Source organism: Alternaria ethzedia, assembly GCF_023757985.1.
Source record: "Alternaria ethzedia strain BMP 0044 chromosome Unknown scaffold_13, whole genome shotgun sequence".
Lineage (NCBI taxonomy): Eukaryota > Fungi > Ascomycota > Dothideomycetes > Pleosporales > Pleosporaceae > Alternaria > Alternaria ethzedia.
In genome coordinates, this window is record NW_026056206.1 from 4,476 (window position 1) to 26,601 (window position 22,126).

At 51.4% G+C, this 22,126-nt stretch overlaps 5 protein-coding genes across 5 annotated transcripts; 2 read left to right on the plus strand and 3 right to left on the minus strand.

The window, feature by feature from the left end:
- Positions 1–3,382: 3,382 nt before the first annotated feature.
- On the plus strand, positions 3,383–4,165 carry J4E87_005861 (uncharacterized protein; the record flags this gene model as incomplete). The annotated part of the gene is made up of 1 exon (XM_049377466.1): positions 3,383–4,165. A coding segment is annotated over one exon (783 nt), but the record flags the coding sequence as incomplete, so codon positions are not given.
- A 79-nt stretch (positions 4,166–4,244) lies between these two features.
- Positions 4,245–6,415, minus strand: J4E87_005862 (uncharacterized protein; the record flags this gene model as incomplete). The annotated part of the gene is made up of 2 exons (XM_049377467.1): positions 4,245–5,527; positions 5,944–6,415. 2 exons carry the CDS (start codon positions 6,413–6,415, stop codon positions 4,245–4,247), a joined length of 1,755 nt encoding a protein of 584 aa, XP_049232508.1.
- Positions 6,416–8,418: 2,003 nt separating this feature from the next.
- J4E87_005863 (uncharacterized protein) lies at positions 8,419–9,813 on the minus strand (the record flags this gene model as incomplete). The annotated part of the gene is made up of 1 exon (XM_049377468.1): positions 8,419–9,813. The coding sequence occupies one exon, from the start codon at positions 9,811–9,813 to the stop codon at positions 8,419–8,421; it is 1,395 nt and encodes a 464-aa protein (XP_049232509.1).
- A 4,082-nt stretch (positions 9,814–13,895) lies between these two features.
- J4E87_005864 (uncharacterized protein) lies at positions 13,896–17,420 on the minus strand (the record flags this gene model as incomplete). Its single annotated transcript, XM_049377469.1, has 1 exon — positions 13,896–17,420. One exon carries the CDS (start codon positions 17,418–17,420, stop codon positions 13,896–13,898), a length of 3,525 nt encoding a protein of 1,174 aa, XP_049232510.1.
- Positions 17,421–19,586: 2,166 nt separating this feature from the next.
- On the plus strand, positions 19,587–21,839 carry J4E87_005865 (uncharacterized protein; the record flags this gene model as incomplete). The annotated part of the gene is made up of 3 exons (XM_049377470.1): positions 19,587–19,654; positions 19,702–19,753; positions 19,803–21,839. The coding sequence occupies 3 exons, from the start codon at positions 19,587–19,589 to the stop codon at positions 21,837–21,839; spliced, it is 2,157 nt and encodes a 718-aa protein (XP_049232511.1).
- Between the last annotated feature and the right edge of the window lie 287 nt (positions 21,840–22,126).

The following is a 22,126-nucleotide window of genomic DNA, read 5'->3' on the forward strand; positions in this document are numbered from 1 at the left end:
ATATACTTTCTTATCTATACTAATTACCTTACGTTCTTATAGTAATATATCTTTATACTTTCTAATACCTATATAATAGTTTCTACTTTTATTAATATTTATCTTATAAGTAGTAGTCTAGTACTCTTATAGCTAATATTTAGACTTATATTATAGTAGTATTTACTAATAGCTCTATATCTATTACTTACTTCTATATTCTACTTTATCTACTAGATAATCTTTTTATAAAAACTTCTTTATATAATAATATACCTCTTTATATAGCCTTTATCTTTATTACTCTTATTACTCTTATAGTTATATTAGATATATTTACCTACTTTATACTATACGTTATTAACTACTTTAATAATATATCTAGTTTATAAACAAATACTATTATCTTACTTAGAAAGCTCTACTAAATAGACTTCTATATATTAGAAGTTAAATATTAGATTAGCTTAGCGTTTAATATTATAAGTATAGTATATAGTTTCTAAGTTCTTTATATATACTAATTACCTTATATAAACTACTTTTTATATAATTATTAGAACTATACCTTCTTATATTACTAATAGCCTTACTATTATACTTAATACTATTATAAATACTACTATAAAAGTTTATATAACCTTTATTTATATTCTTTATATTACTTATAATATCTTTAGTATAGCTATTAGCCTTTATTTTACTTTTTATATCTAGTACTAAGATTCTTAGGTTACTAATACTATCTTTACTATATTAGTTCTTATTATTATTATAATACTTTTACTTTAAATTTAGATATTATTCTATATAATTAGATTTCTAATTACTATAGATATATAGCTTATTATAATAGTTATATATATAACTCTAAAGTAGATAGTTATCTTAGTAGGTACTATATATATTACTAGAATAGTACTTTACTACTCTTTGCTTTAATTAGTAGCTCTAAGTTAGTAATAGATTATACTTAGTTATAAAGTAGTAATAATAAAGTAATAATAAAGTAATAATAAAGTAATAATAGAGTAATATAAGATACAAGATATAAGATATAAGATATAATATAAGTAGTCTATATTAGAAAAACGCTTAGAGAATTAATTATTACTTTTAGTTAAAGTATAATATAGCTAAAGCTATATTTAATATATAATTTAAATATATTAAGTATATATTATAAGTAATAGTATATATATATAGAGATAAGTATAAGGTGCAAAGCCTTTATAGCCTACTTGCGAATAAGTGCAGATAGGTTAAATAATATAGAGCTTAGCGCGCTAAGCCTCTAGCGCTATATTTAATACGTAAAAATATTTACTTCGCATACTAATCTATAGGCATAATCCACTGCAATAGTAGTGTGTGAGAAGTCTGGCTTACATAATCAAGATGACAATCTGTGAGTGAGAGAATGATCCCGTGCAGCATGGACCTGTTACGCCACGGTCCGCCACGGCTTTACCTGACATCCACACTCTCACAGCCATACATTCTCCCGTCTCCATTCCGCCAATCACAAGTTAATAAACCCTCGCATACAACAACATGGGCACCACATGCTAGTCACGCAATCCCGATAGTCTGGAGTGACAGGCTGTCGGAACACGTCTTCAGGATCGAGGCCCCCAGCGCCGGAACCGCAGTCTCGAGATCGGTGAGGTACGCGCGAATACTACGTCGCACAGCAGCCAACCAGCCGACAGCCACACGCAGCAAAGCGCTCAACGCCGATAATTGCACATGCTGCAGGGCGCCGTCGATAACGTTGCCGATCTCCACTGCTTCGAGCTACGAAGGCGAGTATGCTGTTCCGAGCATTGGTTTCGCGCTCATGCTGATCGACGGAAGACTTGCTCTGGGGCCAGATTCGCGAACTGCGGTGGCGTGGAGACATGACTCGAGTTGACACGTGCAACGTTGAGCCTCACTCTTTGGTGATCTGCGTTGTGCGCGTGGATGCTGGGATGTGTTGGTGTTGACACCTCGTGGTTTGCGCTGATCCTTTGGTGGTGGCGAGTGGGAAACGCTTTTCTCAGCTCTCACATTCGAACGCAGCGCAACGCAATCGACGCAATCGCGTCGTCATAGACGGTAACGAGATTTTCTGCTGCAGGTATGGTGTCTACCGGGATATCTGCACGCGCTGACAGTACGCCTCTTGGACTGCTTTTTTTCTCTCCTGCATTTCACATACACTGGTCGAGCCGGAAGCGGTAATCCATACATGGACGCGGGGAAATTTCGCCGTCTCTTGCCATGTTCGAGTACGATGCTAAGGCGTACATACATGATCGTAGACTCCGTAGTGTGTCTCTATCTCGACTAATCGGTGTAGACTATGTTGAAGCGGGAGAGGTAAAGTAACACGGCGTTTGTGTGCTGATCTGGCCTGATGACTGCATAGTGTATGTGCAGATATCTAGCTAGTGTAGCCAAGACCTTTTCACGATTATGCATGTGCAGAATCTGGTACACGGGCGCGTATGTCGCTAGTATGCGTCAAATACCTCAGAATAGCATGGCCGGTAATAGCGTAGGCCCAAGGCTGCGTTGAATGGGTAGCTTCCTTCCACCCTAATCCGCAGCAACTAGAACCAAAACCAGGCACACCGCCTACAATGAAGTTGAAGTACTCTTTGTCGAAACTGTGAGGTATGCCTTGAACGACTGTGTTGAGCATCATGAATACACTTCGATGTTACAGCGGTCCTCAAGCGACGGGTAACTTGGTCCCCACTTCCCTGCGCTTCGAAGACTGTACGTAGAAACTGTGTCGCATTCCTAGGTAGAAAAGAAAGATAGAGCACCCTGATATTCCCGTGCTGTAAAGCAGTCACAGCACAGACGCGAAAAGTTTGTGGGCGCATGCCGCTCATCGAGACATAAAGGTGATGGATGGATTGCCGTTCACCCTGAACGTTTTGGCAAGGCTGAGCTGGTGCCTAATCGTCGCAAGAACGCGGAAAGGATCGGAGTAAGCACAACACCTGATGCTGTTGGTCGGCTGTCCGACAGTGCCGATGGGGCTTCTCCTCATCAAAGAGAGTGTTTATAAAACCATGTTCTATCGTGATAATGATGGTAGTTAGAGTGCGCACGTCCGATCCGATTTGCCCGTAAGATAGAATACCACGTCACACCTATTTGCCGAGTGTACATCACAGGATATCCCATCATATCATACACAGCTATGAGCATAGAAGAGCATGGAACTACCACTCACGGAGAAGATACCCGCAAATGTCGATACCCCTTAGGAAATGATACCTCAGACACACTGACGCTTCCCGACGGGCGCAAGCTGGGTTACGCACAGTACGGGTCGCCTTCTGGCCATGCCATCTTTTATCACCACGGACTTCCAGGGTCTCGCATCGAAGCAGCTTCGTACCAGGATATCGCTCTGGAGCTAGGCTTACGGATAATCGCGGTCGATAGACCTGGAATCGGCTTGAGCACGCCGCATCCCCAACGAACATTGTTGGATTGCCCAAGAGACCTACAATGTCTCGTCGACCGTCTGCAACTCGAGAGCTACTCTGTTCTGGGTGCATCTGGAGGAGGCCCCTATACTCTTGCGTGCGCAGCAGCACTTCCAGCTCCGCAGCTCAAATGCGTATCCGTCGTATGTGGGGTCGGACCAATGGACATTGGCATGAAGGGAGCAGACCTCCAGCACCAATTTGGCTTCCCGTTCGGATGGAAGCACGCGCCCGTCTTTCTCATCAAATGGTTCTTCAGCCGCGATGCTTTTGGGCGTATGGATCTAAGCGACGAGGAGCGTTTACAGCGTGTGCTAGACCCCTCAAAGCTCGCCTCAATCAAGGATCCAAGGGATCGCGAGATCATGGCAGATGAGGACCTCATCCGCCTGATATTACGATCAACTCGTGAAGCGAGAGCGCAGGGTTTCGACGGTATAGCGTTGGATGGGCGAACGATATGTAGTGACTGGGGTTTCCGGGTCGAGGACATCAGGAAGGATCTGCCGGTGCAGTTGTGGTATGGCAAGGATGACTGTTTCGTACCTGCCCATCATGGAATGCAGATTGCGGCGAGGCTGCGCGGTGACAATGGAAATGTCGTTTTGAGGGTGGAGGATGATACGCATACGACCATCTCGCAGAGGTGGAAGAGGGCGCAGCTTGAAGCTATTGCTGCCGTGATGCAGGGGTGAGGCCCCGGTGGTGCCAAGCCCGTGCTGCCTCGGCAGACCCCACTCTAGCCTTGCACCTCGGATTATCATGAATCTACACTCAATCATCAACACCATGTTCTTCGTCCCGGACGTTCCAACCTGTCCTTCTCACCAAACTTGCTCGTCCGCCTTGCTTGCGGGTTCTCTTCTCTTTCATTTGTGTACCTTCAATTTTCTGTTTCTGCGCCGCATTCTTTTCCTTGGGCTTCATGAGCCCGTAGTACTCGAACCATGATCTTACATACTCCCAAAGATCGGTGGCCACTGCCCAAGGCCTTCTCCCGTACACCAATCCGAGTGCGACCACAACGCAAACGGGTATGCCGATAGCCCAGAGTTGCCAGAACTGTTTTCTACCAGGGCGAAAGTCGTCCCCCATGCTGAAGATGCCAGCAAGCAGGGTGAGCGGGAAGACGATGGATGCGAACAGGCTGAGACGAAGGCCGAACTCGCCGTCTGAGACGCCTCTGAACGCCGCCCGAAGATTCGCGAGATCGTTTGAGACAGAGTTCAAGGCTTCTGCGCGATCGCGCAAAGGCTGCATCCTTGTGTGTATTGTAAGGAAGTCCTTCTGCGCATGCTTGATCGCTAGAGACGCTTCTTTGGTGACAGTTTCATCACCTAGTTGAACACCAAGACGCTCTAGGTTGAGATACATAGCGCGCCAAAAGTGATTCAAGTGTCGGCGCATGTAATTGATGTCCTTCGCAATCTCATTGATCTCCAGTAGGTCAGACTTCCATTTCTTTTTGGTCAAATTGTCGTCGATTTTGGCTTGGTAGTCATCTGCGAACCATTCAGCCCTCGCAATGGTGGTATTCATGAGCTCAAGTTGATTAACCCAGTGTTGCGCAACATGTTTCAAGAGGTAATAAGCAGCATTGGATGACTTCAGGTTCGTCTGCTGGATCAAGTCTGGAGTGGCAAGCTTGGTCCAGTGGAATGCTATTTCTTCCATAGCACTGGTAAGATTTCGCTTTTGTTGGAACATTGGAAGATTCATCTCTTTTGTACCCAGACCAACTTCGGAGAACATGAGGGGAGCTAATGTAGAACATCCGTAGTGGTACGGCCAGCTCTGATGAGAGACCGCTTCGAGTTTGGGGGGTCGAGATGAATTGTGGTCTTGTGCTTTCCAGAGTTCCGACCGGTCGGGGAAGATTGTGGGATCTTGTAGGATCAAGCAATCATCTAGAGCTTTGCGTGCACTTGGATCCAGTTCAGCCTCGTGATTTTTTAAGCACTCGCTTGCAGCCACACCCGTCGCCCGTCCGCCGCTGGCCGACTCCGTCTTTGGCGGCTCGCATGCGGTAGCAAAGGCGGGATCTACTAGGATGACAGCTAAAGTGGGTGGCCGTCAGCAGTGATCTACCAGATAACATCGTCTCAGAAGCCTTACCATCCCAACCTTCATCGTTCGCCTCTCCATCTGAAGGAGAAGTCTGTGATGTCCAGAACGAAGCGCACCGTCTCACAAAAGCATGCCTTCGATCAGGGGTGCCTGATGATGGTACGTCAATATCCCGCCACCTCTCGTATCTCCGACGATTCACTGCGAACGACGTCTGCAGTTTCAGAACATTTACCGACTTGGCACAGAGCAAAGTCCGCAATTCGTAGTAGCGCAGCGTGAATGACTGCCCGGGCACTGACATCGATGGCAATCCTCTATGTGGGATGGACCAGGAGTCCGTGAACTAAAGATGAGTGTACGAAGTCAGTGTCTGTCTCACATACAGTTCGTACATGGATATTACTAACGTTCCAGGTATTCATCTGCTCGCTGAAGACCAGAGGGTCGACGCCTAGATGATGGCCCAGTGCATCCACATAGTCCGGTTCCATATCTTCAAGAATGAAGAGCCGCTTGTGTCTCTCCTCACGGCTCTTATTGGCTGGCTTCTCCTTGAGGTACTCCCGGAGCACAGCAGCGCTCTTAAAGCCACCTTTTTCCACCTCCACAACGCTTTTGGCCTTGAACTCCAAGCAATAGCATCGACCCGGCGTACGTTGATGCTCTTTCTCGTAGTGTTGCCTGACAGCCTGACGGCCGGCTTCTCCCTCGTTTGCTAGCTTTTCCAAGAAGGACTTGAGCGCTGGGAATGCATCCTCGAGCGTGTCGAGACATTGCAGATAAGGCTTTCCTTCAAAGCGGGGAGGAGGACTGGTACGTTGTCCGTTTTGTGCCGATGTGTCAGTCATTATGATAGGATCTTTGGAGAAATCCATCTTGATAGCCGGAAGATAATACAATGAGAGCTGACAAATACTTGTAGCGGGCCAAAAGAGCAGGCTGAGAAGGAGGACTTGCGCGATCAGCTCCTTTTCTTGACCGGATGCTGACAGGATATAAAGGCGCAGCTCAGCGCTGCGTTCGAACCCCCTCGCGCATGGTAGCTTGCATACCAGTTCCTCTGGATTGGAAACACGTTCTCAGTGATGCGATTACGTCGCTGTTCTCAGCAAGATTTCGGTGTTGCGGCTGAGCATGCTGCGCCCACCGTGGCTGCCTCAGCTGATAACCCCGCATAAACTCAGCCGCGCTTCCACATGGTACCGGAAGCAACGATACTCTTCATCGACCTTGACCTTTCCTTCGCAATCCTCGTGCTCGGGCTAGAGTCAAGTCTCAAGCGATTTACCATGGCGACTTCAACTTCATTTTCCCCGTCAAGTATCCTGGCGGATGACCCAGTCTCGCAGCTGCGGAGTATAGTACAGCCTTCTCCCACCGATTTCTTCGAACACGAATCACTCGATCATTCGCAGCCTCCCATAAGGCTGCTAAAGATATCACCAACGCTGTCAGCTGAAGGCCTCGTCCAATGTTCCATATCGCATACGACCATAGACTATGCGCCCTATCGTTGCTTATCGTACGCGTGGGGCGAACCTGAACCGAAACAACTTGTACTGATGAACGGAAAACATTTCTTCGTTCAACCGAATCTCTTCGAATACTTGAAGGTCACCAGAGCCGATCCTGAGCGTACAGCTCATACATATTGGATAGACGCTGTTTGTGTTGATCAAGAGAACACAGTCGAACGGAATCACCAAGTCATGCAGATGGGGAGGATATACTCCAGGGCCGAAACGGTCATTGCATGGCTGGGACTTGCGTCGAAAGAGACAGTTCTACATTATCATGGAGAACTACAGCTGAGGTACAGTCATCCTTCTACTTGGAAGGAAAGAACACCCGTGCGGGAGGCAAGAAGAGCAGTAAACAATGATCTACTCGGCAACGACTATTGGACCCGAGCATGGATCACACAAGAGCTCAAACTTGCGCGCCGCATCGCCGTTGCAATTGGGCCATTAACGATCACAATGCATAGGCTTCGGGTATTGCTCCGTGGCTTGCCTGGGAATACAGATGAAGCAATCGGTCGAGTTTTCGCGCTCATTAGCAGTCAAAAAATTGTCGGAAACCCTCTAGCAAGCCTTCTGTTAACATTCCGTGACAAGAGATGCAGCGTTGCCAGAGATAGGATCTTCTCACTACTTGCGCTATGCTCTGAGACACATGCTATCACAGTCGATTACGGTTGTTCGGGTCTTGAACTGGTGTACTCCATCATGAAGAGCAATGAGCATACTCTCTGCGCTTGTTCTACTCTCGTTGTTATGCAAAGCCTGGCGCCTGAGATTGACAACCTTCAGCCCAACAGCGATGGCCGAATCAGGAACGGGTCGTATATTGAGATTGAGACAAACGGGACTGATTGGGTACATATTGGGGAGGGAAATGAATGCGTCGTTCTTAACTACATTTGTTCTCGGGCCTTTGCGACCAAAGACACGAGGTTACTACCTGATGCGACCTATTGTGGGCAGGAGCATATCAAGTCGCTTACAAAAACGCCTACGCTAACTAATGCGTACTCCGTGGGTTCAATAGAGCCAAGAGATACGTAACCTCTTGGTAGAAGCGTTGCTGCGATCGGCCCAGGGCGGGCAAGAATCAGGATATCTCTATGGTCCCTCTTTGATCTGTACGGTAAGGATAGCCTACAAAAGAGACGAGTCCAGCTTTGCCCAAGGTCATGGACCGAGACTAATAGATCCATAACTTCAATTCGTGTAGGTTATAGCAGTTGAGATATTAACGCTGCTGAGTCTGCACCAGAAGAGTCGGTGTTCTGAAGACGAACCCGCGAGCTAAATAATATACGCGTTCGTAGATACTAGACTACAGCATTAACGCATACACTATCGAACACATTTGCTCACTCCAAGCTCTTAAGAATAGCAGGCAAAACCTCCACCTCCGTGAAATCCCAAATCGTGCTCGAACTCCCCGAAGCCCAATTCGCTCCCGTCCAAAACGTATTCTTCATACCTTGCAGAGCCACAAAGCGCTTGTAGAAGCCGTTCTTGATCTCATCGACTGATACGCTCAAGGCGAAGGGCGAATGGTTATTGCTAGCCTTTATTATCGTAGATTGATTGGCAGGGGGTAGATCAAGCGCATCGCGTATTCTCCGGACCGTGGCGAGGACATCGGAGGTGAAGTAGTCGTCCGAGGCTTCCATGGGAGTGGAGTACTGCACTGAATAGAGGTTGTCGATTTCGGCGGTGAAATAGTATGCGCCTGGCAGCCCGGGGATACCGAAGGCGGCTTTTGCGTCGTAGTTGTACATAGAGACGCCCTGTGGGAAGCCAGTGTTGGCCACAACTGCGTTCCAATATCCGCTGCTGTTGAAGCGAGAGAAAAGGTCTGCTTCCTCCGTGTTCAAATCCAGGAACTGGTCGAGGAGGGCGACCTTAGGAGGAATGGTCATGAGAAGTTTCTTTGCGCGGATGGTCTGAGTGCCTGATGGGGTTTGGGCGACCAGAGTGACGCATGAAGGGCTGCGTGTGATGGAGTCGATGTTGGCACACTTCACAACAGAGCTGCTGCTCATCCCGAGTTTCTGTTCTGCGGCGTCCCAGAGCGCTTGCTGGTTATGGTTTGCTTGCGAAACTTTGGTCTTGTTCTTGCGTGCTGATACTTGCATGGGATTGAAGAGCTTCATCACGTAGAGGGTAGGCTGGGCTAGGATGTTGCCCATGCCTTGGAATTGCAAGAAGCCATCATACGCCAGCGCACCCAGGTCGTATTTCCGCAGGAAGTCACCCCAAGGCATCAACAGGTCCTCCGGAACGGGGTCAGGGAGGTGGTATCCACGGAAGAAATCGTCTGGGTACTGCGTGAGAAGAGCCTGGTACTTATCCAGAGCTACAGCAGAGGCATTAGCGTCGACGACGGGCCATGAGGGCCCGACGACCGAATTTCGGAAATCGACTGCCTTGGGCTGGCCACCAGGCTTGAAAGGAGCTAGGGGAATGTTGAGGGAGTCGAACAAGTGTCGAACGGTGGTGGTATTGACGAGGACTTGGGTGCCGTAATCGAAAGTCTCGCCAGTCGCCGTGTCCTTGTAGGTGTTGGTGTGTCCACCCAGCCGGCACTCTTTCTCAACGAGCGCAACCGATTTTCCAGACTGCTGCAGCCGGATGGCAGCGTGAGTGCCACTGGAGCCTCCACCGACCACGAGCACGTCGTAATCGTATTCATTGGCGGTAGCCAAGGAAAGGAGACCGGGCGCCACAGTCAATAAACCTAGCCGCTGTAATTGTACCATGGTGGCAGAGGGTCTTGGGGAAGAAAACGAGAGGGATGTGGTGCGGGAAAGAAAAACGATGTGACTTTGGTACAAGCGATCAGAGGTCTTAGATGAAGCGGACCGAAGACGGGACGACGGCGCTATTCATCTAGTGTCGGCGAATATGTTTGTCGCCTCTACGATGGCCTCGGGGTATACAACAAGAGAGCTAAATTCTAGGTTTGACTAATAGTCTTGTTACTACATCAGCGGCTGCCCTACTCACCGCTTCCTCATTTGTAGCCAACGCCTGCGCGAATGCGAATTCGCCTCGACCTACGGCAGATCCATCACTCTCAAGATGCAACACTCCAGAAGCGGAAACATTTGTTTAATGGGCTGGATGCTGAGTTCCACACCCATAGAGCTAGCAAAGGACGACCGAGTTCTGAGGCGCGTTCGCGCGGGTAGCATGGGACTTGCTTACGCGTCATTAGCCGGTTTTGAGTACGGAATGAAGGAAGCTGCGTCAACATGGTTGTTGTGTCGAGATGAAGTCGCGAGATGTGGCTGCCACAAAAGAAGTTCGGAGGCTGGAGACTAGGCGACGTGACGCGCTGAGATGCGATGTTGGGAGTGGGTCGAGGATCGTTACTCGACTCGCCTTACCAGCCTCGTGGGACTAGCCTTAAGACCCACTTCCATCACCCTAGTCCGGTGCCTGCAGGAAGTCGCAATAGACGCCGCCGACGTCTTCTGGTGATCGCACTTGAACCCAAAAGTGACGTCCCTGGTAATGCTTCTTGACAATTCCTCACAAGCTCGATGCAGGAAACATCAATTATCGAATCTTCACGACCGCAGGGAAATGGATGACTCCATGGAAACAGCAAGATTGAGGTTATAACGACCATCACTGTAGTAACCAAAGCCTCAGGTTGCTTCCCACCATGGGGCTTGTTTTCGGTGTATTGAGTGTAGTAATACTGCTATGCCATATTCTTCTATACTCCCATATCAGGAACGAAGAGTGAGTCTATAAATGCAAAGACACTCGAAACCAAGGATAATGCCTATGATGATAAAGAAGGATAGGGGTATACCAAAAACGCCGATAAAGGAAAGCTCCTAATCCCAAGAGTCTGCGGTGCGCCAAGTGTATCTACCGGTGGGATATGCAACAGTCGATGTCATCGATATAACCACACAGCTACTCCTGCAACTGGTGCGTGGGGCAAGCACCCCGGCCTTTCTTATCCCACCACTCCTTGATACAAGTCTGAGACACATGTTAGCACCTTGGGCCCATCGTACTGGGAAAAGGAAAGACAAACCTCATGGAACTTGCACCAGCAAACCAACCTAGCCATCTTGTCCCCAGATTCAAAGTCTTCCAGACAAATCGTGCACTCGGCCTGTCTGCCCTCTTCATCAACACAGTCCTTCTCAGTCGCGACGTACGGAAACATTCCACGCGCAGCATGGCTCATTCGATTTGCGTTACTGGCGCCTTCACCATTACCTGCACTGCTCATACCGCGGGTGCGTTGAGTGGGTAGGCTGGCAGATGTTTGCGGCGTGAGTGCAGCTGTTGGGCCTGGAGAAGCGGAGTGTAGGGCGATACATTCTTCAATGTGCTGGGTGCGGTCCGAATCGTTGTTGTCAGGGCCTTGGGGAGGAAGCTCCTCGCCACAGATGGGACATTCGTCTTCCTCAGGGATTTGGCGGCGAGGCCGGGTTGGCTGGGCATTTTGAGGTTGAAGTGGAGGCGGTACAGGGGTTGACATGGCTTGGCTGAAAGGACTGGTCCCCGAGAAAGATCCGTACCCGAAGTTCACACGGTTTTGTGCGTTGCGGGCCCGGTTGTTAGCTACGGTTTGGGAAATGAGAGGTGCGCGGTGATGTGGGTGTTGCTGCTCGATAGCAGATGGCGGGAGAGGTGGCAGCCGCCGCTCTCCCATATGCGAGCCCGCATGATAGCTCACTCTCCTACTTTGATTGCTCTCGTTTGTGGGGTCGCGTGTGCCATATGCATGGCTCTGGCCTGCGCCGCGCGAAGCATCATGTACGCTGGACGACGATCTGTGTGCGCGAGGATGTGGGGGTGGTGGAGGTGGGACCTGTGAAGATCGGGGTGGGATGGGCCGAGAGCCATGACCGAGTGAATCGTATCGTGGAGGTGGGCTGAAGTTTGGATCAGGTACACAAGGATTGCAAACGCGGACTTCCTCGCCTCCGCCTAGCGCTGGGTTGCGGAACGGGCCGAAAGTTGACATGGCGCTCTCGTCTTCTCCTGTCAGATCGACGAAGTTTGCTATATTCTCGGACGGCGGATGCACGATGAACTGGCGTGGAATAGTAATACGATGTGGCGAGCATGAAGCGCACACGACCCTCCCGCATTTCCTGTTCTTGTTGTCAGTAAACAGTCCAGACGGGCGCAACTTGTAGGTTTCTAAGCAGACGAGGCACATGACCTCAAACGTCCGATGGCTGACACGACTGCGACGATAGGTCTGGCGGTACGTACCTGCAATGATGCCTCCTAAGTAAGAATGTAAAGGGCTTCTTGCACACCGGACACTGAGACACTTCGTTGTCCGGCTGCCATGGCGGCAGCACAATATCACTTTGTCTCCTCATGGTGCCTGTGTTCGCTTGTGATGTGACGGGCGGGGTGGGAGGTAATGCGCGGATGGAGGCAGGCGACGAGTCCAACATGATGGGATCCGCACTCGAGTCGCCCGCGCTTTCCGAGTGCATGCGTATGCTCGACGGCCGCCTCATGGGCGAGTCGGCGGTTGTGAGACGTCGCTTGCGGTCTGAGCTGCGGGAGGAGGACGAGTCGGTGCGTTGCGAGGGGCGGTTTGGGAGGGTGTATCGTGACGGGGAAGGGTTCGAGCGAGCTTCGGTGGCGGCAGCGGGGTTGCTATGTGCAGTCGGTGGTTGCTGGTTGGCAGTGGATTCGGTACCGTCTCTCAGGAAGTCCATCCATGTTTCGCGGTCCTGGGCCAGGAAGTGTGATGCGACAACGCCCTGTGAATGGTGTCGGGAGTTGCTGCCCATAACAGCCTCGCGTGGCCCGTCTATGGTGCTGCTTGCTCCGTCATATTGACCGCCGTATGCGTGCGAGTGGTGTGAATAGGGTCCACTCGGGCGTTGATTGGCGTTCGGAGGCATTTGGGAGAGCTTGTGACGGATCGACGCGACCGAAAGCGGAGGGAGCGAGCCAACAGAGGCCAACAGCGTCAAATTCACGCGCGAGTGAACAACGGCTTATGTGATGGTGAACGGGAGGGGTGCTCTTCGTAGAGAAGGTCGGCCGGCTCACGGCGACATGCCGCCACTTGCTTGGGCGTCTGCGTCGCGTGTGGGCTTTGGCACTCGGAACGTGGATAGCGCTGCTCGTTCCAGTCAGCCTGGAGCCACAGGGCAGCTATCTTTCACCCGCCTGTAAGTCGCGCAGCGCTGGGTTGCGGTGTAGAGGCCGGAGGTGGGTGGGTCCTGCGCGTCGGCTCGGCGAGGGGAACTCCTACCACTCTACTGTATGCGCCGCTCGTGAAGGTGCAAAGTCCAGAAGATAGATCAGAGAAAGGCCAGGCGTCAAATAGCGCACAACGCGACACGTACTGGTGAGCAGAGAGCCGTGGCTTCTAAGCGTGGCCGGCCAACGTTGGAATGCCTCAGGCGCCACTATGCCGTTATCTTAGCGGTTTCACGCGACCATCTGCGCCGCCACGCCTGCCTTAGCCTTGCGAGGGAACAACGGTGCGTCGCCGCGTCTTCGTCGGCCCTCTTCACGTGTCAAAACTTTGGAGCGTCCATCTGTCCTGAATAGCCGTGGATTGACTGAGATTACTATTGTACGTTACTACTTGTGCCTGTGCACTCCGTTCCGCTTATGTATGTAGAAAGTATCAAGAAGTATGTAGTGGCCCCGTCTACGCCCAAAAGAGCCCATCGCTCGTGTATCCCAAGCAACGCCATCAAAATCGCTTTTGCACAACTATACAGTAAGGAAACTCGTAAGCGCACGTCTTGCGCCAAGATCAAAATTAAAATGGGAATCTATCAATCCCAATATGGTATACGGGAAAACAGACATTAATGAAATGACTTTTTCATCTGTGGTAGCTGCGCCCACTGTGTTGGGTGCTGCCACTGCGACTGCGGTCCACAATCTCCGCTGAAGCCTCAAGATGACTTCCCGCGTCATACACGTCACGTTGGACGCTGTCTTTCGTCACATGGTGCTGGACAACACCAGTGCTGAGAGGACGCTCCGACGTTCCACCAATCGCTGGAGGCGCATTCAGTTCACTGACACCGTCATTACGGTATATGCTCGATGCTGCTGATGGCCCAGGCGAGCGCTCTGGTGAAGGTTCGGTCGATCCAAAGGGTAAGCGAATGGGAAGGCCTCCAGGTCCGCCCGGTTGCAGGTGCTGACTGCGTCTTTGACTGCTCGGACTCACTGACGTCGGCACGTCCATAACAGTCGACAGCCGTTCTGGGAGGAGAGCAGCTTCCGTCGACTTCGTACGACGTGAGTTCTTGCGCGGTATTGATGGCACGCGACTTGGAGGTCCTGGTGGTTGCGTAACGCGGGAAGCACGCGACCCAATTCTACTGGGCAGCTCGATTCCGCCAAAACTCTCAATGGGTCCCAGAGCCGGTGCAATAGGCGAAATCCGATTGCCTGGATCGTAATCTCGTTCCTCGTCACTCGTGTCTGAGTCGCTATCCGAAGAGTCTCGTCTCCCTCCAGCCAAGGCAGCCGCTGTCGCTACGCCTGACCCTCCTGATGCGTTCCGAGCTCGCGGAGGTGACTCAGGACTGTCCCGATATGGCTCCTGCACGACTGCTGGCGACTCAGCGTCTTCTTCCACGGCCATCATCTGCGGTGGTATTCGTGTACTTCTGACCACTTCAAATCCCTTGCTCTTTTCCTTCTTCCGCCCACCCAATAGGTTCAAGCTCTTGAACCAACCTGTAGCCGACGAGACAGGACTCATTGGATCCGCAGGCCCTGTCTTCAGCTTTCGCGTAGGTTGAGAAGACAAAGCAGGGCCACGAAGTCCATAGTAAAAGTCTGACTCGCGCACGGAATAGTCGGTATTGTTGTTGTTCCTTCTATCAAGATTTGGGTCCGAGTCGTCTCGATTCAACCGCAGATAGGCTGGAGCAGGTGTGCCGGAAGTACGCGACGGGCCTTCACCGGCTTTGATAGCTTCAGTGTCCAGATTGTCCGAGTAGGGGGCGTCCACAATGTCTGCACTCCCCAGAGGCGCCTTGCCTGGTGCAGCTGCGGTTAGAGAATCCATCGTATGCTTGCGAGGGCGTGGAGGTCGATAGTATGGATCCGCGGCCTCCATGGTGCCCATCGTTGGTCGGCGAGAGCTCTGGCCAGAAGACCCACCACCTAAGAAAGTGAAGGGCACCGGACCCGATCCTGGAGTTGGACTGACATTTCCGTAGTCGCCCTGACTGAAGCCGTCAAATCCAACACTTGCCCGTTGGCTGTCTCGGTCATAAGGCCCATTCAACAGCACGGCTGAACTGGCAGACATACTTCGAGATCGACTGTTCATGAGCTGTATGTTCTTGTTCTCATCGTGTGACAACATGGCAGCGTTCGAGTTCAGACTACCACGAGTGTTTCGATGAACGTTACGTTTCGACAGTTGTCGCTTTCCAAAGACCGCGGTAAGACCACCTCGCTGGTCCGCACCTACGCCACCAAGTCGGGCAGAAACTTCGATGATTGTCTGAAGAGCGTTCAGGAAGAAGCCGAAGACCAACACGATAGCGTGTAGTAACAGGATGATGTATCCGATCCAGCCTTTGGGTGCTTCATCCACGTCGAGGGAAGGTACGAAAGCTACCGAAAGAAGGACGCAGATGAGTCTGATTGTGGCGAAGAAGGTATGGTACGCATTCATCGAAGTATTCGACTGGAACGGCCGGAAGGCATGTAGAGTAAGGATCAGGATAACTTCGCATATAGCAAGTATGATGATTTGCGCGATGCCAGACGGTTGAATAGCGCCGATAGCGATGCCACGGATGATAGTGAGCAGGACAGGGATGAAAGAGAATGGAGCGGCATCATCCGAGTAGGTATTGTAGAGTGGTCCATAGGTCAAGACAGTAGGGAGGTCGTCAAACAAATGAGCACGAGGGCGTGTGGTGAAGATAAACCAGAATATCCAGGTAACTGATCCGGCGACGATGATCAGCATGATGACGGCTGAGGAGACGACGGAAGCCGGCGAGCGTGGACCGACTACGAGTTGGAACAGGGACAGCGCTATAATCGGAAGCATGAAGTAGTTGTACAAGACACGGATGATGTTGCCGGCGGTGAAAGACCAGTTCTTCCCAGTCAGATCACCATCTTGCGTGTTGGTAATCCAGCGGAAGAGCCAGCGTATAAAGAAGCCGAGCTGGGTAAGCACAATCACACAGGCTATCAGAACGAGTAGGAAGATGGCCATGCACGCCCATATATCACGCTCTCTACTCATCCCAACGTACTGACCCAGGCGGTTCAGGCCGTAGGTTCCGTTAGCAAAGTAGATGCCGTCAACAAGACTCTGGGAGCCGTTGCCTTGACTGACGAAACTCTGATTAAACAGGAGTAACGACCAACTGGCCTGGCTGACGACTGGCTGGAAGTAACCAGGGTAGTTCAGGCTGAGACTTCCTGCCAAGACGATGAACTGGATGTACTGCAAACAATCTCCAAATCCTGGCGTGACCAGCCGCAGCAGGTCCTCATCTCGACCATAGTTACTGGTCCAGCGGAAGATGTTTGACGTTCCCCATGGGCTGCAGGTCGCCGCGAACACGGTTGCAATAGCCACGAGGGCGAGCACGGCAGCCGGAAGGTAGCATATCGCGTCGGATAATTTTTTGCCGAGGTCTGGTGTGATGTTTGCAGAAATGCAGCCGAGAGCCTGTGCATTGTCGTCACCAGAAACGATGCGCAGTGTCGAGGCCCAAGTCGAGAATGCGTACGAGCTACCGAAGTTGTGTGCGACACTGACAGCTGGTAAGGTCCAGAATTCGCTCAAGTTCCCACCGAAGGATGGAGCCACCGGGCAGCTTGTGTTCAGTACGGACTGACAAAACTGGGCGGCGGGCGCGTTGTATGCGTTGTAGGTCAGGACCTTGTTGTTCCAGAACAGAGTAGTGTAGTGCTTGTGGTTCGGAGCGAGGTTCACAATCTTGCCAAACGTCATATTCGGGTCCTTCCAATTGTCGTCGTTCAAAGGTGGGTAGTCACCAAGCTGGGCCTGACCCGAGACATTGCCGTATACGGTGACATTAAGAGTGTGATCCGGACTGAAGTCGGCCCAGACGTATTCGGGGGTGAAGCGGAGGTAGGGCGTTTGCTTGCCGTCGGCCAGGTAGACCCGTGTCAGGCAATCTTCAAAGTTTACGAATACGGCGCTTGCGATTGGCAGGAAGGAGGCTATGGCGAGGAAGACGAGAAGGGGGAAGAATGCGCGCAGGGCCGGCAACGTAGATGCTTTCCGTCTCGATCGTGGGGGCGTCTGTGTGGGTCGTATCGAGGGTATCGTGAGCTGTTCGGACTCAGGCAGCCGCAGCGCGTCATCGCGCGAGGTGGTAACGGCCATCATGACGTCCCCCTCTTCATGTTCACCCTCCAGCCTGCGTCTCAACGCGATCGTCTTAAGATGGTGTCGCAAAGATGGGCCGGTGGCGGTCTCCAATGGAATGTGTGGGCGTGGCAGTAGTTTCGTGGGCGGCGTCGGGGGTGCGGTGGGTGAGCGTAGGTCGGAGCAGTCTGTTGTGGAATGCGTTGGGGCACAGCTGAAGAGTGTACTACGGCGAGCGAGGGTAAGCCTGCTGGGAGTGAAACAGGCGTCAGAGGAAGCTGCGCCGATGAGCTGGCAGGGGCGACGGAACCCGGGCGATCAGCAGCGGCAGTGCATGGACGAGAAGACGATAACAAAGCGTCGTATAGCGAGTGTACGAATCGAAGGCGGGTGAGGTTGGAGAGCTGGAGCCGGAAACCCAAAGCGTTGGTAGTGAAACTCCTGAGGCGAATGTTTACGGTGGGGTGCAGCGGATCAGGAAAGCCAGGCCATGGAAGCGCGACCAACAAGGCGCTAGCTTCGTATACGGTGCACACACGCTCCTTCCGTTTCGACTCGAGGTTGGCCGCAAAGAAGGTGCGGGAATGACTGTTTTCCCAGCGCCGCCACGGCTATGATGCTGGCCTTAGCTGGCTGCACTGGCGAACAGGGCGGCATCCATCGCGTTAACAGCCCGTACTATGGCCAGGCATGGGCGCAACGTCATCGTCATGCCACTAGGGGAGCTCTGTGTAAAGGAGAATTAGGGCCTGTTATGCTCAATCGCGATCCGGACGGAGAAGACGCGCATGTCACGGCATGTGATTGGCCCGCAAACACACTTTTAACAACTTCAGAATGCGGAAGTGCCACATCCCTAGCGCTATTGGCAGGACTGAGCAATATCAAGAGTCGACATTTCATCACATGTCCAGTATCAAGGCATGCTTCCCAGTATTACTACACATCGACATCTTTAGGCCAGCTGCCGCCCGTCTTTTGTTGAGGCCACCTGCTGATTAACGCGTTGTTCTTGCCTTAGAGCAGTGGCGCAGCCAGCACACTAAATTTAGCGTCCTGCCCAGCCGTGTCGATCCAGGTTTCATCCCGCATTCGCAGACCACAATGCGAGTCTTCTGCATTAACATGCCTAATTTTTGAACGCGTAGCTCGGTGCGCTCACGGCTGCTTCTACACGGTGTTTCTTGATTCAGTCAGACTTAAGCCGGCCTCAGCCGGGGTCCGTGGTAAGCATCTGTCTCAAGACGTATTTGACGTGTCTGTATGCTCGTTCACATGTAGTATGTTTGACTATCGTTATCATCATGTATCGAAAGGACCATCTGCGTCAAGAAGTGGACGTCGACCGGCCTCTTTCGCAGCCATCGACTCTTTCCAGAGATTGGAGAGGCTATGGTTTTCATTCACGTGTATGATGATCAATCTTAAAGGCTCATTTGGTTGTTCCTCGAAACCAACGGTCCACACGCAATTCGGTGCAGTTGACTTACCACTATTCGCACCATCAAGGTCAAGCTAGTGACATTGCATCAGATTCCCGACTACGAAGACACAGGTTCACGACAAAGATCCGCAGACCATCTCAGATATGTTGATGCAATGGACGTAGAAATGAGGCGTTTGGTCGTCCAGCTGGGACGCATTTGCTTGGCGCCAAGCACCGTGAACCATCTCGTCATCTTGCAGTTCATCGCGGTTCTCAAACAGTCGTCGTGAGTTCGTGTCCGGCAACACAGAACCACTGTGACGGCTGCTCGGGACACGTCTGAACAGATCCGTACTACCCTACACCTTGGCAATCCCTCGCGTTCCTGTCACCCGGATTTCTTTCAGGCCGCACACCGTCTCAAGCTTCATCTGGCAGGTCCTGCAAATACAACATGCGCGTTCCATGGAACCCCGCTCCTATCAGCGATATCATCGTCCAAAAAGCACAAGTCCAACGTCTGCCCAGATGCCGGCTCAATAAAAGTCGGTTAAGCCGTGGAAAGCTTCCTTGGCACATGGCTAATGAGGCAGGTGCGTATCTTCAACGTCTTGGCAGTGATTGTGATGCTCCGCTCCGCATAGTGACGCCGCGCCCGATAACCCGGACTACAAATTATGTCCCAGTAGTCCGGCTTGATCTCACAGAGGTCTCTCCTGCACTTCCAACTTCTTGAATCCGTCTCAAGCTGTGCAGAAAAGATGGCCATCAAGAAGGTGCTCGTGGCCGCTGGCCTCTTGCTGGGGTCTGCTAAAGCCATAACAGTCGAGTAAGTCCAGCCTAATGCTTGCGCACCTTCATTCTGACGATACTTAGGGGCATGCTTGCTGCACCTCGCAGAAGCACTGGTAACTTGAGCCCCAAGGGAGTGAGTTGACCAGCTTGTCTCTTATGGTGGCTGGATGCTGACTTTGTAGGACCGTGCTTTGTTCTCCGAGACGAAATTCAACTGGACGTCTGAAAAGTCCAGCACTTCTTGGTACTTCATTGACACCGAGTCTGGAAACATCACCAAAGCGCCCTTCGGAAGCGATGCCTCGGAGGTTGTGTGGGTCGGTGACACTGCGGACAGCATTCTCTACCTCAACGCAACCAACGAGGAAATTCCCGGAGGTGTCACTCTGTACACTGCTGATCTCAGTGGCGACTCTTTCGAGCCAACTTTGGTAGCATCTCTACATGCTCCTCTTTCTGGATTGAAGGCTGTCAAAACCGAGTCAGGCATCAACTTTGTTGGCAATTGCCTCTCATACGAAAGCAATGGAACCGCATACAACCCCGAACTTGTCACAGCCCCGAAGAGTCTCGGACAGTTATACGACAGTAACTTTGTAAGGCATTGGGATTACTACATCACTGCCGAGCGTGTTGCTGTCTTCAGCGGAGTTCTGAACGGCGGCAACGGAAGCTACAACTATGGTGGAGAGCTCAAGAACCTGTTGTACGGCATGAACTACACTGTGACGCGCCCAGAGAGCCCTGTCCAGGGTTCCTCAAGCGACCCGGGTGACTATGATCTGTCTCCCGATGGTAGCATGGTTGCTTTCCGTACCAAATCCCCAGATCTCCCCAAGGCAAACTACACAGCTAGCTACATCTACGTTGCTCCATTTGACGGATCCGCGGTCGCTGTACCAATTAACGGACCTGGCACTACTGCCCCTGAGACAGCTCAGGGTGCATCTGGTGCTCCTGTTTGGTCGCATGACGGCAGCAAGCTGGCATACACACAGCAAGATGGCATCGATTACGAATCAGACAAATACAAGCTGTACGTTGCGGAGATTGATGGTATGAACAGCAAAGTCCGCTCCGTCGCTGAAGACTGGGATTCCAGCCCGACCGGTCTCCAATGGAGTCCTGATGATGTCGATCTTTGGGTCACTTCCGAGTTGCACGCTTCTGTTCGCTTATGGCTTGTTCCCGAAGACGCGCCAGCCGACTTCACACCCGTCAACTTTACCGGTCCTGATACAGTGCTTTCCGACTTCGGTGTTCTACCCGACGGCAGTGCTTTCGTCTCAGCAGCGGCTTCCTGGACCAGCCGGATGTTCTACAAACAATACCCTGGCCAGGACAAGCATGTCCTCTTCACTGCCAACGAAGTTGATCCAGAGCTGGAGGGTCTCAAGCCAGACTCTGTATCGAATTTCTGGGTCACCAACGATGACGGCGACGATATCCAGACCTTTGTCTTCTACCCCACTGGCTTTGACCCAAGCAAGAAGTACCCTCTGGCGTTCGTTATCCACGGTGGACCACAATCTACTCAGGGAGACAACTGGAGCGTACGATGGAACTTGAGAACTTGGGCAGATCAGGGCTTCGTTGTTACTGCAACGCAATTCACCGGATCGCCATCTTACAGCCAAGCCTTCACGGATAAGATTCAAGCTAACTGGGGCGGAACTCCTTACACTGATCTCGTCAAGGTCTTTGAGCACCTCCGCGACAACGTCGACTATATCGATACCGACCGTGCTATTGCCGCCGGCGCATCATTCGGTTGCTACATGACAAACTGGGTACAAGGTCACGACCTAGGCCGCGAGTTCAAAGCCCTCGTCTGCCACGACGGAAAAATCAACCAAGTCGGTTCCTACGCCACCGAGGAGCTATGGTTCATCCAACGCGACAACAACGGCACGGTCTGGAACGACCGCGCCAACTACGAACTTTGGGACCCTCTTGCCCATTTCGCCAATGCCAGCACACCCGAGTTCATCATCCACAACGATCTTGATTACCGTGTTGTGCAGGCCGAGGGTCTGCAGACGTTCAACATTCTGCAAAGCTTGGGTGTGCCGTCGCGCTTCTTGCATTTCCCCGATGAAGGTCATTGGGTTACAAGCAGGCAGAACAGTCTTCTCTGGCACAAGTCCATCTTCAATTGGATTAGGTACTACGTCGGATTAGACGAGGAGCTGTCGATGGATGGCGTTATCACGCAGTAATTAGCTTCTGAGAGTAAATAAATTTTTTGCCATACGCAAAGAATGCGATGGGAATGCATTGTTCCGTTGCCTATGACGTGCTTTCTTGTTCGCGCATTATCGTGAGTGTATCTTCAAGAACTAGCTGCTTCAAGTAGGCGCTTTGGCTAGCTTGGCGGCCACTGCCCCCTGAGCTCTTTCCTCACGATACAAAGGAAACCCCAAGCACCTACCTCCTAGAAGTCTACGTTGCCTCGGAATATGTCTTAACGTCGAAATCTATGCTGATGTCAAAAGGTGCAAGGCTA